We start from the raw sequence: 20,345 nt of genomic DNA on the forward strand, positions 1-20,345 counted from the left end.
CCCCAAACACTCTTTTGATTAAGGTTTAACACGCATTACAAGTCTGAATGCAGTGAAGGGAGAAAATAGACTAGTTACATACTCATGGGTAATCTGGTCCTATAACAATGAAAATTTTCATCATAAATGAATAATTTTTTTTTTATAAATTTCATTCCATATTGACAGGGTTACATGGGAAGTATTACACATCCTGTGATAGGTTACTTATCAAGAATTAGTAACTTGGCATTCATAATTTATAACTGGACTTGTGGACTTGGTAAATATCAGTAAAACCCTGGGAAATGAAACCTGGTAAATGTACTGAATCTTCTTTTTGAGCTTGCCTGGCTAAGTGGCAGCTCTTAAAATATGGCATTACTTGACCATACCCAACCCCAGTAACTTACTGTGGAATAATGAGGGAAAGTCAGTGAAACTTCTACAAAATAATCTTCCAATTGCTACAAAATGCTACTTGATAGATATTTACAACTTCCCATCATTGTGTATGATCATTTTTAAAATGTATATGTGAATACAGGCTGGTATAAAGTGTATGTGTGTTTGTATATGCACATGTACATAATACACAGTTTAATACATGTTTGTGTGCCTGCCTGTACATAATACATGATATGTGTTTAATACATCAATACATGTAGGCTATTGGTGAAATGTTCAGGCATTTCAACAAGAACATAAGTGAATCATAATTTCCCCTTTGTCATACACTTTATTTGGTGTTGAAAAATTCCTAGGTATTTTTCTAGGCATCAATGTAATAATAAATATATTTATATGTATATAAAATAATTATAGATTTGCTTTTTTAAAAAATATATTTTTAGCTATAGATGAACACAATACCTTTATTTTATTTATTTTTATGTGGTGCTGAGGATTGAACCCAGTGCCTCACACGTGCTAGGCAAGCACTATACCACTGAGTCACAACCCCAGGCCCTAGATTTACTTTTTTATATAAACAAGATTATACTTTTTCAATTATTGAGTGCAAAACTTGAGAGATTTTTTTCTATGCTGTTGGTTCTAGTTGTATCATATATTCCTTAGTTTGAAAACACTAACGTTTAATCATTTTGTCTGTGACCATTTAACATTTTATTAAAAAAAATTTATTGTTTCAAATTAATTTATAAATGTCCTCATACATAATGTCTTTCTGTATATTGATTAGAAATTCTGTAGAATAAATTCTGAGAGCCCAAATGACTGAGTTAATTGTATTTTTAATTTCAAAAGATAATAATAGGTTAATTTTGCTAATCAGTATTTCAATTTACTTTCTTATCCATGGTATATAAAGTGCCCTTCTCCCTTTTACTCTGGTCAATACTAGATATCAAACTTGTAAGATTTCTTCTAAGATTTATTTTTTCATATATAGATTTATTACCTTAAGTTCTCAGCTCAAGGTAAATCCAAGTAAGCAGAAAACAGAAAAGATGGCTTGTTCTTTTTGTTTTCAAATGAAGTTTATTTCAGATATTTTTATAAACCTAATACATAGCATTATGTTTTTTAAGACAAAAAGCACAAAGAACAAATAAAAAAGCCCACTAACAGTTCATAATCCCCTAACCTAAAATCCCTATTGTTAATGTTTTTGTTTTCTTCATGTTTAAACAATTTTATCAGAAAATTTATTTTGCACTTTGCATCACATCATATTATTAATGTATTATTTTGCTTTTGTCACTTCTGAACTTTTACTGGAATTTTTTAATAGAATAGGAATTCTACCTAACTTTGTGGAATGTAATTCTTTTGTATAGTGGGAGGTAGAGTGGAATTGTGAATAGATAAAATTGACATTTAACTTATTTTCTTCAAAAAGGAACTTCAGTGATCCTCTTGTCAATTCCCTTATTTTGCATAAAAACCACAATGAGGCCTAATGAATATGTTTTTTGCCTAAACTTGACTAGTTAGTTGTAGAGTTGGAACATGAAAATGAGTTTCCTCTCACTAGACAAAATCATTTTCCATTGCAGAAAATTGTTTTCTATCTCTCATTTCCTAGAAATTTAAACTCTTCTAGTAATTTAAAACCAGAAACCAAATTAACTTATTTTAAATCTCCAATCCATGTTTCTTGTCACCTTGTAAACTGTAGGAACAGACTAGCCATGAAAAATTGAATGGGGGTGATGGGACTCAAAGGTTGCCAATACTGTTCCAAATTGTAAAGTTGATTTCTACTTTTAAAACTAAGAGCATTTTCAGGGCTGGGGTTGTGGCTCAGTGGTAGAGTGCTCAACTGGCAGGTGTGAGGCACTGGGTTCGAACCTCAGAACCACTTAAAAATAAATAAATAAAATAAATATACTGTGTCCATCTACAACCAAAAATTTTTTTAAAAAGTAAGCATTTTCAATAGTTTTCCCTGTTTGCATACAAATTTACACAATTTATTATTTATGCTTTTGAATATTCTTAAATGTATATGTCAACTTTTCACTTATGAACTTTTTATTCTTTTGCTTAGGCCATAAAAATGGATTAAATGTTAGTAAAATTAATATGGTTTCTACATTAAAATTATAAAAGAAATGTGTATATATGACCATTTATAGCTATAATTTTATTCCTTTAAAAAGTAGCATAATGTAGCAGGGTGCTTTGGATTCTTAAATATTGAGGCATGAAGCACTAACCTAAATAAGTTCCTAAACATGAGTACTGTCCACAAATTTTAACAGCCTAAATAAAACAATGTTTTTTATAAAGTATTGATTTAGTTTCCTAGAAACTTACAATTTATTTTTAGTGGAAGGTATAGTATATGAATTAATCAAACTATCTCAAAGCAAACATATCAAGATATGAGGCTTACCTGGCTAAAATTCATAATTAAAAATACAATTAACTCAAGATAGATGAGCCAATAGTATTCCCAGGTTTTAGTTTTTTCTTAAAAATTTGTTTACTTCATTTAGGCCATTGGGAAATTCTTATTTTCTGTTGCTGTATACATCTGTGTTAACTACTCAATTGCATTTAATTATCAGTGAACAAGGTTTAAATATTCATGTGATGTGTTCTTTGTAACCACTGTCTTGATACCACAATTAGAATGAACTGAGCACTCAGGAACCTTAAGATTTAAATTTCACTGTGCTCATATGTTTCTGTTAAGTTGGTTTAAACTCATTCATATTCTGTTATGACTCTTTTGCTCAGGTGAGTATGTCCTTTGAATCATGTCCATAGTCAAATCATTAAGGAAATGTGTGATTCAAATCCTTTATTAGATAGGTATAGGACATGTATTAGATAGGTATAGGACACATACAGGTTAAAATACAAATATCTTTTTGAATTTGACTCAACAATGAAATGTAATTATCATTTCAAAGGGTCTTTATTATGTAAATCTTCAAAATATAAAAATAATCATTTCTATTCCAACTTAAATTAACTTCTACTCTTGGCTATTTTCCATCTCTTTTAAAAAGATTTTCTAAAATCCAAGTGCATTTAGATTAGAGAAAACAGTATTTGATTTTTTGGTCATTTTTTTCTTCATAAGGTTTATTTGCAGAATATTCAAATGAAGGATATCTGACAAACACATTTGCCTAAAGTGTCTCCTTAACTTTGAATCTAGGAATCAGAGTTCTAACCCTTCTTGCTTTATACATGAGTTGAAATTAGGATTATACTCCCTTTTCTTTTTCTCTCATCTGTCATTGCCTTTTCTTTACATGAGAACTCTACAATTCTCTCTCAAGAGGACACTAAGGAACTGTGGATATGATATGCTCTCTGTTTTCTCAACTATGAGTTGCAACTTGTTAGTTGGTTCTGAAATCAATTTGCTACATTTATTTTAATAAAAGAATACAATGAGAAAGTAAATATCAGGGTATCTTAGAGGCAGTAGAGTTAATTTTTTTTCTGCTAAACTTGTTTCAGTGTGTGTGTTTTGGGGGTGGGTACTTTGAAACATGAAAACTATGTTCTTTATGAATTATATCACAAAAAAATGATCTATGGCAAAGTTATAGGGAGTATTTTATTCTGTCCTTGTCAGCAAGCACATTCATAAAAACATCTGAACTTTCTTACAATACTTAGTTCAAAGCAGGCACTGACACACCATAAACAAAACCCAAGAGACTCAGTCTCTCATGCTCATTGTTGAACTGTTCATGAATGACTCTCTGAAATACCTGGCAGCAGTTTGCCCCTGAGAGTGTGGACACAGTGCAGTGAGCTATGAACTCCAAAGGGAATGGCAAGAGCAAAGTGTGCTGGCTGCCCAATTCTCTTGTCTCTGGAATCCTCCAAGCATCCTCTTTGTCAGATTATAGTCCTGAATAAGGACAATCCTCTTTTGTCAAGCATTTTTTATTTTTATTTTTTCTATCCAGAGTTGAATCAAGTTTGCTCCATAAATAAAATAAAGTGGGAATTAGGAACAATAAATATTTTACATATATACATGCGTATATATTTTACATATATATATGCATTTTTTAAATATATCCCCACTCTTGTAATAATTTATCATAGTTACTTGCTAAGTTCTGTCTTATAACTATTCTCAGTGGTACATACTTTTATATCAAATCCTTGAAGATTCTATTGATTCTACGAAGCATTCTTGAACTAATTGTAAGAGTAACCTTTCTCCCTCTTTTGTCTTAAAAACGTAAGTCACTATGTTCATTGCATGTAGTCCTTTGCTTCCAATGTGAATATGTGCTGTTTAAAACTTCACCCTTCCTTTAATCCTTACAACTAACTTTTTCTCATCTCATTCTAATTTATATTAGATGCTACAGAGGGTAGGAAACCATCTCATAATTAACTTCTCAAGTATTTTGGATAGTATTGTACATAAAACTATTATTTAGAAATACATTTAATGATCAGTCTATTTAAAAGATAAAATAGTCACCATTCTCTCTTAATATTATATATTTAAGTTCCCAAATAACATTCCTTATATTCTAAGTAGGATTTTATGGAGCCTCTATGTTTCTGAATGAGACTTTTCTTCTAGACACTGGCACAAATGTGAACAGTAAAAATGAATACTTTGTCCTTTTCCCCGTCTTGCTGCCTCCCTCAGAAATCCCTATTATGTTCCCCTCATTGGAAAGCCAAAATAGAAATGCCTTTGAGTGTTCCTCCCCTGGGAGCTTTTTCCATTTCTTTCTGTGCAAGTCTAGAGAGATAAATATCCCCTTAATGACTTGGCCGCCTGGTCCGTCTCCGTTAGTGGCTTCTGTGCCCTTCTCCCTCACAAAGACGGATCCCATTTTGCAGTCCAGCTGGAGGAGGGAACTCCTGGGCACAAGGTAGGGTCAGCAGCCCCATAGACTTAGTTAGACATGTGTCCCCACACGGAGTGGGCGTTAGGAATTCTGTGAAGCAGCTAAATTGCACCTTCTTACCCCTTCACTCTTCTCATTTTTGTGCCACACTTCAGTCTCCAGGTCTCTCTTGGGTTTTTTCCTTAAATCCCGAAGTCTCTCTCCTAGCACCACAGCCTGCATTAGACTTTTGTTCATTTCTTCTCTTTTATCAGACTCTACCTCTTCCGTATTATTATTTAGACTTAAAAAAAAATCTGGGGTAATGTGGTAATGGGTCCATGTGGTGCCCTGCGTAGGTATCATATTTGTATCTTTATAAAAATTTTTCTGGAGATAGACTATTGCAGAATATTTGGTAATCTGACAGTAGACACTTACGTTTTCATCAGGAAGTGCTTTCGATCTTTCATTTTCCCTCCATGGATTTCACATATTTCCCTGACCCTCAAATATCCCCATGTGGGTGAATACCTGTTCATTTCACTTAGACCATGGATTCCTGTATACTTATAAACCAATCGTTTTTTTTTTTTTTCCTCCCTAAGATTTGAAGTGGAAAAAAAAAAAAACTTATCAACTTAGATAAGTAATTTGGTTTAAAAAGAAGTGAGCAACTGATTTTACTTGATTCTTTCACTGAAACGTTATACTGATCACTTATCTAGTGCCTGTTATAATCCAGACACTGGTACATTTAACACACAGCATATGCCCATATGATGGATAAAGAAACCCAAACCATAAAGGTAGGTCAATAGATCAGACAGATAGGAATGAGGAAGTAAATTTAAGACATGGATAATCCGTCAAACCATTGCATCCAATCAAAACAGTTAAAGATGGGGACAAAAGATCTTTCTTTGGTTTGCTGACACATACTAGCTTTGAAAGCAAGAACTAACAGAGTGGAGTCAGACTTTATTCTGGAAAGTGAGATAGAACACCTATTTCTATATTTTTATATATGTATTTGTCTAATGACCAAGCTGTTGAAGTCTGAGAAACACAGTTTGTTACCTGCAAAATCTGATTTTCTTTCTCAAAATCAAGTAGGACCATTTTAGTTAATCTGTTTTATTTAGAAAGTTAGTTAATCACATAGGCTTCTTAATGCCATTTGGAAGTACCAGAGTGGGGTCCTTTGCCATTTGGGGATAGAAAGAAAACTAATAAATATCTGCCCTCAAAGAGTTCACCCTTATGCAGGCAAAAGGGAAAGAAAGAATTATTAAAATACTTTGTGCTCTGTGGAAACCTCTGTATTCTCTTGTCTTGGCAACAGGTACCATTTCTGTCAACACACTTCGTACGCCCTACACTGCTCCTGGTGAGAGTGAGATCCTGGACTTGGATGATGAGTTGTACCTGGGGGGCTTGCCAGAAAATAAGGCTGGCCTTGTCTTCCCCACTGAGGTGTGGACTGCTCTGCTCAACTACGGCTACGTGGGCTGCATCAGGGATTTGTTCATTGATGGCCAGAGCAAAGATATCCGGCAAATGGCTGAAGTTCAAAGCACCGCTGGAGTGAAGCCCTCCTGCTCCAGGGAAACAGCAAAACCGTGCCTTAGCAATCCTTGCAAAAATAATGGCATGTGCAGGGATGGGTGGAACAGATATGTCTGTGATTGTTCCGGAACAGGCTATCTTGGCAGGTCCTGTGAGAGAGGTAGGATTTCAAACACCTAGCAGCTAACTCCCTAAGATAAAAAGTAAATTAAAAGTTCACCTCAAACCTGAACTGACCGTTGAAACATAATGTAGGATATGCTGCTGGACTAAAAACTATGAACCCTTGTATTGGACAGAGATTACTTATGTACCCTTAATGATTTTCAAGGGCCTGATTCTGGGAAGATATGACTCTTTCAGTATATTTCAAGGATACAAATATGGGTTTTTCGTAACCTCTAACACCCGAGCCTAAGATGTAGAGTGGACTCGACTTGCTGTCTCTTTCGTAAGTTTTTACACATCAGGGACGTTAGATAATAAAAAAATAAAAAATAAAAAATAAATATATAAAACAGGAGGAGGGAACATGAATTAGACATATCTACAGCCTCTAGGGCTAGTATCTGTGCCAAGAAACAGCATTTCTAGCAAGCTAAGCTCTAAGGGGCACGTACCCTGGCCCTATGTTTCATCTGCTTAAGGAGCATATCCTCTGAAAAGCAAGCGACTTTAAGTCATTTAAGTTACACCAACACTTAAATGCTACACTTTCAGAAGTGTATCCTAATTTCATAAGTACTTACCTTTGGTTAGAACCTAACCAATCGCGGAGGATTTATTTATTTATTTGATTTTAAGGCTTAACTCTGCCCGATGGATCTCTGATCAGGTGCCTCCCACTCCTCGTAGTATAGGAGATAAAGCTACATTTTGTTTTCTTTTTCCTTTCTCTTAAAAGAAAAGGAACAGGGGTCAAAGTAAAACTGAAGAGTGAAAACTGTCACCAACTGATCTGCAGTCCAGGCTATCAGCAGAAATAGCAGAACAAATAGTTCCGAGCATGGCATTCTATCGACCCAGTGTTTTAGATAAATGCTTTAGTCACTATACCCATTGTCAATTATTTTCTACAATGGAACTGAAAATCAATATGAAAAAATATTGATGAGTCATTCCATTGTTCTCTTACGATGCAAATAGCATTGATCTATTAGACAGTTAGCCTTAAAGTACCTAGCATCTTTTTTTTAAAGCCATGAGCATTTAGTTATTGTTTTCCTTTATTCCTGAAACAGTTTAATTCATTAACCTAAAATTTCTTAACGAAAAGGTGGTTTTTGCACATACTTCAAAGTTGAAGTGTGATTTTGATTCTTTATCATACTAAAGAGTTAGATCAGTTATATTAATATTAATAAATATTAATAATAAATTAATATGACAGATTAAATTACATACCAACATCTTATCACTATTCTGTGTCATATAATTAAAGAAGACAACAGATGGGTATTTATCATATAAAAATACTCATTTTACTCATGTTGGTACCTGATTATAATTTCTGAGAATTGTCATTGGAACTTAGCTCTTTCTACGCAGTTTAGTTTCTATGGGTATATTCTTCATAAATCTCCTCTGCATTTTCTTTCCTAATTTTAAATTTGATTGTTTAGTCTGGTTTTAGAAAACGGCCTAAAGAGAAGAAAAAGTGAGGAAGCTAGCAAAGTATAATACAGTCAGTCATAATGTGAGACAAGCAGACCTGCATGATTGAAAATTTTGTTGTAATTTTGATCATTCAGAAAGCTGCCAGTTATTCCATTGCTTTTGGTTAAGTGAAGCTGGAAAAGTGTGTAATTGTCACATGAATTCCAAAAGCCTTTAGTTCAATATGCATGGTGTACCACCCTGTGGCAATATTCTGCTACTACATATGGCAAAAATAGAAATAGAAATTGTAGAGCTTTCTGAGCCAGAATGAGGGAAAAGGAATATTTATATATTGCAATAATTAGAAGGAAGGGTGGTAAGGATAGGCAGAATTGCAAATGAGAATTTAATAGCAAACTTCATCACTGGGATTTAGCATACATTTTTATCTCATGGGTGGCTGGAAATTTCTGTAGATTTCTTTGTCTCCAGGTTGGTTGGTTGTTGAAGATAAAATGGTCATTTTTGTGCAGTTCTTGTTTCTGGATGACACCAGCATTTGTGAGAACCCTTTGCTTTTCAGAATTAATTTTCTTACTCACATTGTGGTGCCTCCTGAGAACAAGGGAAATGTGGGATGGTTGTCAGGCTCGATGCCACAGAATTTGGCTTCTGTCCAGTTCCCAGCTATGCCCTAGTTCAGCACACAGAAGATCATGCCCAAGACTCTGAGCATCCAATTCAAAAGAAGAACTTTGACTATGTTTCTTCTCCAGATACATTTGATCCCATAAGGCCAATGATCTTTAATAGTCGATTGACAATTCTTGAAATGAAAAATAAAAATGAAAAACAGCACTAATAGAGTTTCTGTTTTATTATTGAGCAATAATTGATAATTTATGGGCATAATTATTCAAAGTAATTAAAAAGCATGCTCAAGTCCTTGGACACTGCAGCATGGAAAATGATGTTGCAATTATATTACAGGAAATTTTTATTCTGCATTAAGGAAGCAAACAGATTTTTAAGAAAGAACAAATATTTGCTAACTTAGGAAAACAGCATTTTGTTCAATGTGTATTGATCATTTAAGGAAGAAAAATACAGAAATCATGATGAGTGAATGTGAATTACATTTGGCATATTTCCTCCTGTTTTGTTTTTAATAAAACTAAGAACGTTTAGAAACTTGACCATATAGAAATTATTCTCAGTGATAGGTAAAATGAGAGCATTGATATAATCAGAGGTTTACTTTATACTTGTTTGTTAAAACTCAGCAGATGGAGGGACAGATGTCAGAGCAATATAATTTGGCTCCCTGTCTGATTTTCATGGTTGATCACAATATGTGACTGCCTTTCGGCAAAACTGAGCACAGGTGTACGCTTTAGACTGCAACAAGAAATAATGCAGAAAAGCAAATTTATCAAACCTAATGACAAGGGAGAAGGAGATATAGAAGACAAACTTGAAAACTGTTTTTCTCTCCCACTGGGAAGAATTGTACTGGAATTAGCCTTTTAAAGGTCTCTTTTTTATGTTCTAAATGATAAAATAATTTTTCTGATGTTAAAGGATGCTGCCAAATAGCATAACCTTCAAATGTCAGGATGTTGTCTAACATTTATTTGGCAACTCTAGGCTATAACCTTGTGCATTTTCCAGTTCTCCTCTAATTAAACATTAACTCTAATTATGAAGAATCGTTTAGGCTTTCAGTTGTCATTTATCAACACGTTAGCTTCAGATTGAGAATTGTTTAAAATGGCACTCAGAAGCACTCAAGTTTCACCACTTGACTGTGTTGTTTCATTCCTGCAGCTTTTTGGAGAATGTTAAAGTCCAGTGATCTTGATTATTTCCCACTCTGGATTGTACTTCATGGTATATTTATGATCAATTGTTGACCATCTACATTTTTAAAAGGATGGGACCCCTTACTTAGTTTTCAAATGAAGCTACTTTTTTATAGAAGAATCTTAGATGATTAAAAAAAAAATGACTATTGAAAAATAGAGACCAGTTGTACAGACTAAATAACTAGGAGAAAACTAACAGTGTTTTATTAACCTATTAACCATTGGTAATGGTTCTTCAATTGATATTGAGGCATTTATTGCTTGGCAAATTTATTGTTTGGACCATAGTTGGCTAAAGTTCAGAAAAAGAGAACGTAAAGTTCAAAGTTCGTTTAAGGTTACACATAAAACATTTTTTTCCATAGCTCACTGTAATTTTATTCTTTATTATTTGTTGAGTAACTACTACTTGATTATTAGCACTAACCTCTGTTGTTTTCAATTTTCTTCCCATTAGGGAATCTCTTATCTAATTGGAAAAATTTGTGATATGATATAGAATCACTGTATTTTAAGATCTTATTTTATTTTCTCAGTGGTTATTACTTCAATGCCTAACCTTGGGGCCCTACTTTTGATTAATAGATACCTTTCCAAGTCTGTCTTTTGCAGCCCAGTTTTGGCCTTCAAAGTAGACTTGAAGGAATATTTTGTCACATGCAAACTGGATTCCACTTAAAAGAGGCAGAAGAAATTCTTAGTTTCTTTCACTGAGCATTTATGTAAGCTTTATATACAAATTCAGAGAAGTTCTTTCAGATGCTTTCAGTATCAAGTGAAATTGTTTATGGAGTTTCAGTTGTGTGTCTGGCTGAGTACTCACTGAGGCACTTGCTGCTGATAGAGTAGTAGATATGAGAGACTGATTTTTGCTCTCAAGGCACTTGCATTCTGAGGCATGAATATAATTAGCATCGTACAAACAAATGAGAGCTAGTAATATCCTATATAATTATATATGGAATAACTGGAGCAGGGAGCAGACCTTTCAGGGATAACATCTGACTAGAGACCCAACCACTGAAAGAACCAGCCATTGAAAGAGCTAGGGTGAAACCATTCAAGGTGGAGGGATTCATGGTACAGGCACCAATGAGAACATGAGATCAGTGTGTCTGGAGCTTGTTAAATGAGGGGAGTGAACTAAAAGCTGAGACCCGAGATGGGCTAGGCCCAGGGTGACACTGAGGTTTATAGTTAAAAAAGGAAAAAAAAAAAAAAAAATGAGTACAGATGTTATTGAAATTCAGGTAGAAAATTATGGAGGAGAGTTGTGTTTTAAGCAGTGAGCTATCTAATAATTGGATTTACTTCTTTTAGAGTTTAACTTGGCTGCTGTGTGTAGGAAGAAAGAATAGAAGCAGGAATACCACTGAGGGAGATGTGATCTTAGTAGGGGTGAGAGAAGGGAGTCTGGGGTACTTTAGCAGCAATGGCAAGAAGCAATCAGGAGACAGGTTGGAATTAGAGCATATGAAACTTGAAAACTTGCAAATCAATCAGAAATGGCAGAGGAGATAAGAGAGAGATCAGAAAAGTTTGGGTCTGAGCAATATGGATAGATTCCTGAGATAGAAAAGATCGGAAAAGAAACACGTTTTGAGTTAGTTCATTTTAGGGTAGGTGAATTAATAGTATAGTAAGATGCCTATTGTATTCCAGCTAGAGATGTCGAACAGGCAATTGCATGGTAGAGCCCAGGAAGGAAGTCAGGACAGTGAGTAAATACTACAGGGAGTGAATATGTGTGTTGATGATTATACCTTGATTCAAGAGGTAGATGGAAAGTGAGGGAGGGAGACCTGGAAAGCCACATAGCACTTCTCCATATCTTGAAGGCACATTTTGTTCTACAATGACAACAAAGGATGTTTAAAGTCTCTTAGCAACAGTGCTTGACTTTTCTGACTTTATGAAAGATAAAACTTGCCAAACCACAACTCCAAAATATAGTCTTAATAATAAGCACAGTTGTATCAGTAAAGTTAATTGCTTGTGCCGTGTAAATAGCCAAGATAATGAGAATTTCCTAGTGTATTTTAATTCCACATAGTTTTTTTTTTCTTTTATTAAAAGGCACTGAGTTACCAGAACCAATCAGAAAGCACAGTGACACCCACTTGTTTTTCAGTGTTTTGCGACCATATGGTGTTTAACATCAAGGGGTGCTGACTCTTTCTTAAAGCAGTTTGTCATCAACGGTTTTTGCTATTAGTGTCTTTATGTGTTTAATATAGTATTAGGCAATTTCTCTGTTAACAAAATCTACCTTAGTTTAGTAACACACGCCCACCCAGGATCCTCAGTCCCCATCCATTCTTATTCAATATAACCATGGTTTATAGTTGTTGACATTTTGGTGAAGGCTTAATATTTTCAGGACATTGAGATTGTGACCTGTAGATAGTGTTTTAAGTTACTCCTTACCTGTAAATGAACCTTAAAATGATGTTACTATTTGTGCTTTAAAAAAAAAAAATTACCTTGTTAAAGAGAGGCTCAGAAGAAGCAGCCTTTGTTCCTTGGTAATATACTATAGATTTTTCTTTTTTCTTTTTGAAAATCACCTTTGTTAAAGGGTTGGCTTCATTCCTGTTTAAGTCATATGCTATTTTTAATTTTTAGGATAGAGATTATGAAAATATGATACTAGTAACTTCTCTTGGCACCATCGAGTTTTTTGGGCAGACCAAGCTTCAGCGATCTTCCCATAGTACCCTCTCGTTTTACACATGTAGACTCAGAATCTAGGCAGGACTGACTGATTTCTCAGATGCAGTCAGTGGCCGCAGCTGTCCATAAACATGATCCATAACTGCTGATATTTTCAACCAGGTTCACATTGTAGCTATGCAAAAGAGTGTGACCTCTGCTCTTGAGAAGGGGGTACATATAAAACAGTTGAGTTCCAACATAGTCAGTGCTATAGGTGGAATGTGTTATGGGAACAAAAAGAAGAGGTGCTACTGTTTCTAAGCTGCAGCAGATACTTCAAAAAGGAAGTTCTCTGTATTGTGATATTTCTTTCCAATTTTCTTAAAGAAAAAAAAAATCACCTTTCTGAAGCAGATGAACTGATTTTGTAGTCTTGTGGTGTCTCTAGAAATCTTTTATAGATTCCCATTTTCCCTTTCAAAGTATAAATGCATTTAAATGACCAAGAACTTACTATATTCATTTTCCATCCATAGAGGCCACGGTTTTGAGCTATGATGGGAGTATGTTTATGAAAATCCAGCTCCCCGTGGTGATGCACACAGAGGCAGAGGATGTGTCCCTACGGTTCCGATCCCAGCGTGCGTATGGCATTCTGATGGCAACCACGTCCAGAGACTCTGCAGACACCCTCCGCCTGGAGCTGGATGCGGGGCGTGTGAAACTGACGGTCAATCTAGGTAACAATCTGACTTCCACCATTGAACTAACAATTCACTTTTTTGTTCAGTTTTGCCTGCAAACATCTATCAAGTAGCCTGTTTGCCATGGAAAGTTAAAACACTTAATGGTCTTATTTCCATCATTTAAGTTAATTTAGGTTTAGGGGGGGACATCTTTTTGTTTTTATGTTTAACATAACTTACTGTTTTGTGATTCTTACCACTGAAGGTTCTTAAAAGGGAAGCTGTATCTATCAGTGAGGTGAATTGAAAATGTAAATTGCGAGGCTTAGTGATGCCTTGAACCGAATTCCCTGTTGTTATATTTATTGACTTTCTGATTGGCTATAGATGATACTCTTGCAGATAAATAAAAATCTGTCTAGTTTTACTTAATTTGCAAACAAAATATCAATTTCAGCTTTGTCTTCTAGATCAACAGTTGTTCTTACACTCTCCCATGGGCTTCTCCTTTGAATAGTCACCTTTGTGGTTCTCCATCTTTTTTGTTTTGAAGTACTGTGTGGTGATATTTTGCTATCAAACAGCAATCCACAACCCTTCAACGCCCAAAGTCTGCGGCCCTCAGCAAACAGCCATGAGAACACTAAGGACACAGGCTCTTCTACAGAAACACAATGCTTTCCTGCTTATGTGTAGCAGTAAGAAACAGTCACTACAGTAAAACCTCACCAATCTGAATGCATTATGGGGAAAGGTCAGGCTGAATTAAGAGAAAATCTGAATTATAGATTTTAAAATGTAAGCAGTTACTCTTTTTCAATTGCATTCAAAATCACAAATTAATAAGTGGAAAAATCTTGTCAAGGAAAGGGCTTGCAAGGCTAATTTTAATAAACAGATAAGAATTATCCATAATTTGCACATTGTTTCTTGCAAAATATGACATCGTCTCACAGTGAAGTACTTGAAATCAGTTCAGATCCTGAACTTGGACTTTCAAAGTGTGGCTTGTTTACAGGTTTTCTTTTTTATTTTAATTTTTTTTTTTCAAGGAGATCTGAGTTCTTACAAAATGAAGATTTGTTATTCTGCCCAATAAGTTTCAATATTAACATTAACTCCAAATAAAAGGAGCAAAAATGAATGAGGTTTTACTGTATTTCAAGAAAGTGTTAAGCACATATAGAAATGAATGAACAGAGGAAGGAAAATAAAAATTTTAAACTACATAAATGCATAAAAAGGACTTGTCAAATGTGATGCCATGAAGCATTTATGACAAACCTACCTACAATTTCAAATTGTGCTGGGCAGAATTGTAACTCATAAAATATAAAATTCACCCATTGACAGCTTATTGCATATATTTACATTCAACTAACACCAGTGAAATTAAGTTAAATAATAAAGTTCTTGTGTTTTTAACTACTTAACACACAGCACTATCATCTACTGTTCTGTTAGAGTTCCCTCTAGTGACAATGCTAGGTTACTACAGGTCAATCAAAAACAATCACCTAATTGTAGTCAAGAGACTGTTAAACTGGAAACACTCCTGAGAATATTTTCAACAGCAAAGCATTCTGTAGAAAGAGTTGTGTAGGTGCTGGTCCTTGGCTGTTTGCAACCACTTTTCTGATGCGGTTGACGACACATGACAAACTCAGCTATATGGAAACAGAATCTAGGTTTATATTTTTCATGTTCCCCAAAGGCATTAAATATTAAAACCAAAGCCAACAAGTGTATACTATATATAAACACAAACATTCCACATAATTTTTTTTTAAAAAATAACCACTGTAATCACAGTCTGTGTTATCCACACCAGACATTCTGATCTTATAGTACCTGCTTTCATGTGAAGAAACCAGCATAAGAAAGGAAAAATCAATAGCAGTACTAATCATGACACTTTTTCCATAGGGACAACATTTGTAGCTTCTAGGAAAGGCATAGGCTTGTGTGCTCTAAAGAATGACTATCCCATAACTACTGTCATTTCTAAAGGTTACGTACAGTTGTTTTGTTCCTTCCTCCAATTAATACAAGGTATGGAAGCCAGCCAACATCTGGCTGTTATCTATTTGCACCCAGGCAAATAAAATTAAGAAACAAACAAACAAAAATAAAACATTAGGGTGAGATGAGAATAATTTTAACTTGCTCTCCATTTGACCACTTCAATTTTGAAGGACTCTTTTGGCCTTTGTGGGATATTAGATTTCGGAGGTCCAAGATGTCTGAGCCTAGCTGAGCTTGCACTGCACCCCATTGTGACGGAGCACTTTTAAATTTTGCTGAAAACAATGATATGTTCTTTCACAGATGGGGAGAAAGTTGCAGCCAGTCTAAGTCAAGCATCTTTGACAGTTAACTACTCTTTATTCACTTAGATTTGTCACCATGTAGCTTTGTTTGAATTGGCCATTTAAAAAAAAAAAAAACATTCTATTGTTGTTTCCAATGGTGCAGTTTTATAACAATAAATCTGGGTTCTAGAAGTATGTAAAGTATAATGATATGGAGTGGCCATATTTGCATGTGTCTGTCCCCGGAAGGGTGGACTGTGATTTTATTGGATGTCTGCAGCTATTACCTTGAAGGATAAATTTTCATTTTTCATCTATTCTTCCCCATCTAGATTGTATCAGGATTAACTGTAATTCCAGTAAGTGCCTATTCAAAATTTTTAAAATGTTATTCCTCCATTATGATGTAAGCTAGTCAAGAAAAAAAGAGAGAAAGCAAGAGAAATGCATTGAGAAAACTCATGATCTCACCTTTGAAGTAGACCGGTCCATCATCTGGGTTGTAAAAATTCATGGTTGAAAACTGTACAGCTGAAGAGTTTCCCACTGCATTTCCCATTTAAGTGGGAAAAGAGGTGCAAGTATTTTTTAGCAAAATGCAAACTCCTGTATAAACCTTCAGGTACTGCAAGTGGCATTTCTGTTTTGCCAGATCTAGGACTCCAGTTGTTCCCTTCAAAATCAAATAGTAGAAAATACTGTGAGTCTTATTTTCTTCAGTTTTCACCTCTTAAATATGGAAAACAAGTATTTAATTTCTCTCACTTTGATAATTAAACTATTAAATCCTTCTAAACTCAAAGTTTCACATAGCAAAGTGTGTTTTTCCAAGCTATATGTTCTTAGAAAATTATTAAAGAGTTCATCCTTGATCATTAAGATGATTTACATAATGAATTTTTACATCCCTATCACATACTGCAAAAATAACCAAAACCCTTCAAATCTGTGATATGCATGCCAAATAATGAGTTGGAAAAGATGCATGGACTGAGTTTTGTTTGAACTTGGACTAGAGATCTGAAAGGAGATAAGGACTGTGATTTTATTTTGAGTTATATCATTATCTAAAGAGTAAATTTATTTTATTTCTTTACATCAATGTTTAGGTTTTTCTTTTCCAGGTTTTGCTGACCACATAAAGAAATCTCCAATGATCACAAAGTCATTAGCTTATTTAATAAAATGACTCTAACAAACTTCTCTTCACTCAATATCATGGTAAAACATTGTTCTATTTCCTTGGAAGAAAACTGAATGTGAGTTCATGGAGTTCATGTCCCAAACTTTAGGCTGTGGTTCCAAAAGGCAGTAAGTCTTCTGATGAACAAAATGGTGGTCTTAAATTTGTGAAAGCAAGATGATTTTTCTAATAAAAATAATTCTATTGCAAATGTTCATATTTATATTCATACAACTCACATTTGCATTCATATATTTTAATATCTTTTAAAGTAGCATACAAGTGAGTATCCAATCACATAAAAAGGTAAATGAATTATGACATTTAATCTTTTACAAAGTATGGTTTACATGCCAGTTATTAAAAAGTCACCTCAAACAGAATAGTTCCTGAAAATAATCTTTCTAGACTTCCATAAAAATGGAATTTTTAAATCCTATCTCTTCTCTGCTTTTTGAAAAGGACTGCATATTTTACGGGTCTCATATTATGATCCACTTTGCTTTCAGCTCTGAGACATAGATGTAGGCAAAGTGTCAACTCATGAAACACTTGATTATGGATTTTCTTGATCTTAAAATATGGAGGGGGGGGCGGTGGGCACAGTGGCTCATGCCTGTAATCCTGGCCGCTCAGGAGGCTGAGGCAGAAGGATCCAGAGTGCAAAGCCAGCCTCAACAAGAGTGAGGCACTAAGCACCTTGGTGAGACCCTGTCTCTAAACAAAATACAAAATAGGGCTGGGGATGTGACACACTGGTGGAGTGCCCCTGAGTTCAATCCCCAGTAACCCCCTGTCAATTGTGGGGAAATATACCTTTCTAAACCTCTATCTTATATATAATTTTCTTTTGATTACATTAAAGATAGATCATTAAAATCATAAAATGGTACTATTTAAACACTAACAATTGATGAAATTAACCAAATCAAATGTGACTCTGTTTTCTAACTACATCAATGACTTTAAAAAATATATGTTTATTATAACTACCCTCATAGATTCATGTACTTATTTTACCAATACCATGAGACTCTGGTATTAAGGGAAGTTGATTTTTTCCTCTGGATAGTCCACAGAAGAATAATGTTGAAGACAGGATTCTTGCCGGTTAAAATTTTCCCCTTTTAAAGAGTATGATTTATACTTAAATTACTTTAATTGAATGAATGATCATGAGCTTTCAGTGCACAACTGGAAAGGACTGCACATGCCTTAACTGGACAGCAGTCACTGGAAAGAACATTCAATGACCAGGTAATGTCATTTCCTATACTTTTGTCTTACTTCGGAAATAGTGAGCAGAGGTAGTTGGGAGCTTATATTTTATGAAGAAGATTCAATTTGAGGAAATGTAGGAATATGCAAAACAAATGATGCAAATCTAACAGTAATTAAATGAGTCAACATTTCTATCTAGAGTGCATTTGCTAACCAATAAAAATAAATTAAAAATATCTCTATTCCAACTCATAGTTGAATGAAAGCCTGATTTATTATATGTATTCTCTGTGAGTCTGAGGTTTGCCTGAAACTGAGAGGATTAATATACATTTATTAAATCACAGTTATATAATACAATCTTCTTTCTCTAAAAATTGCACCATAATTATGATTTGAACTGTGTTGTGAGATTAATATGAAGTGCTTCAATTGATGTCTTTAAGAAAATTGCCACAGGAAATATATAAGCCATAACATATTATCTTACATTGAGATCTAATATTAAACTCTCAATTATTAAGTTTGAAGAGAAACCTTCTCAGATTTTCCTATGTTCACCTAAAATCGCTTAGCATTTTCTATAGTCATCTTCTCCCACACTTTCCCTCCCCTAAGTTTACAGCATCTGTACTTGATATGGAAAATAAAACACATATAGTGTCAGACTCTCCAATCTTAAATATTAAAGAATGGGTGAGGAGGACCTGGCTGCATATATTCAAACCTGCAGAACTGTAAGAGATGGCAGATATGTCTTTTTCCTCAGCTGCTCCTGTGTCACTAGTTTAGATGCAGTGATAGACTCTTCCATGGACAGCCCTTTGTTAAGCTTCTCTGAGAAAGGGCTGTTTTGAATTCCTGGAACTGTCTCTGTCAGATTCCTTGCAGACACAATTTTCCCCCTTAGAGGCAAAGCTATCAAGAATCTTTAAATGGAAGAAAGATAGTCTCCTTTCATTTAAAAGTCAAAAACTTGTTTTCATTCATGGATAGGGTACTTTTTAAAATGGGCCATCTCTATGAATAGTGGCCCTGCCACTGTCAAAATGAGTGTTTTGATCTTTCTGATTACAAACAAAATGTGTCTACCCACAATCCCAGACCAGTATGAGTTCACTGATATACATTAGCATATATCATTGCAAAAATATGTTTTGTATCTGCAACTTGGAATTAGACTTAGGGCAGTTTTTGAAAATTCTTGAACTGGAAAGTGAGAATAAAGATGTGTTATTGATGACTATCTCTTCTCTTCAGGATGGGAATAAGGGACATTTAGATTACCTTTGCCTCTTCCATCTTCTCCAGTATTGAAAATAAGTATCATGATTCAATAATTTTATATCAAAGTTGCTGAAAGATACACCATCTTTCAACTCTAATAATTTCTTCCCTGAACAGTACAGGAAATTTTAATAAAGATAGTTGGAAAATGATTATAAAGACATTCTTTTAACATAAGGGGGAAAAATTGCTTGAATTAATAAAAAATTATAGACTTATAAAAATTATCATAAAAAATCTTTACTAACATACTGAATATTAACAAATCATTTTCAAGAATTATTTGCATGAAAAGGTGAGTGTTTGACAGCCTCTTGCTTGGTTCATAGTATTGAAAATGAAACCTATTAAGTCTTTGAACTATAAAGAATGCAAAAGGAGTTTTCCATTCCTTGTGAAATCCTTTCAAGTACATTATTAGCAGGGTCTGCACAGACTCTTGGTCTCATTCTGTATTCTTTTTGTCTGCCAAAACACAGAGCTCAATGTCTTGGTAACTCTGAGACCAAGATGCCCAATAATTCCAAACAATTCCCAAAATAAATCTAAACAGTTTAGACTGTTTTTTTTTTTTTTCCCTGAAAATTTGGCCTTTTTAGTAGTGTATTGCTTGATTAAATAGTGCATTTTCTCTCTCTCGTGTTATCCCTCAAAAATATTAGTGTTGTGATATATGAAGGTTTACATGTTTTGAAAAT

At 34.3% G+C, this 20,345-nt stretch overlaps 1 protein-coding gene across 30 annotated transcripts in view; it reads left to right on the plus strand.

The window, feature by feature from the left end:
* Positions 1-20,345, plus strand: part of NRXN1 (neurexin 1) — a 1,087,847-nt gene that overhangs the window by 476,741 nt on the left and 590,761 nt on the right. For 23 of the 30 annotated variants that reach the window (XM_079110028.1, XM_079110037.1, XM_079110040.1 and 20 more), the window contains 3 exons: positions 6,616-6,999; positions 13,495-13,698; positions 16,289-16,315. In XM_079110028.1, the coding sequence (XP_078966154.1) occupies positions 6,616-6,999; positions 13,495-13,698; positions 16,289-16,315 (615 nt within the window). The remainder of the gene's footprint in view (positions 1-6,615; positions 7,000-13,494; positions 13,699-16,288; positions 16,316-20,345) is intronic. The other 7 variants (XM_079110047.1, XM_079110063.1, XM_079110048.1 and 4 more) reach the window with 1 other exon arrangement.

Source organism: Sciurus vulgaris, assembly GCF_902686455.1.
Source record: "Sciurus vulgaris genome assembly, chromosome: 14".
Classification (NCBI taxonomy): Eukaryota; Metazoa; Chordata; class Mammalia; order Rodentia; family Sciuridae; genus Sciurus; species Sciurus vulgaris.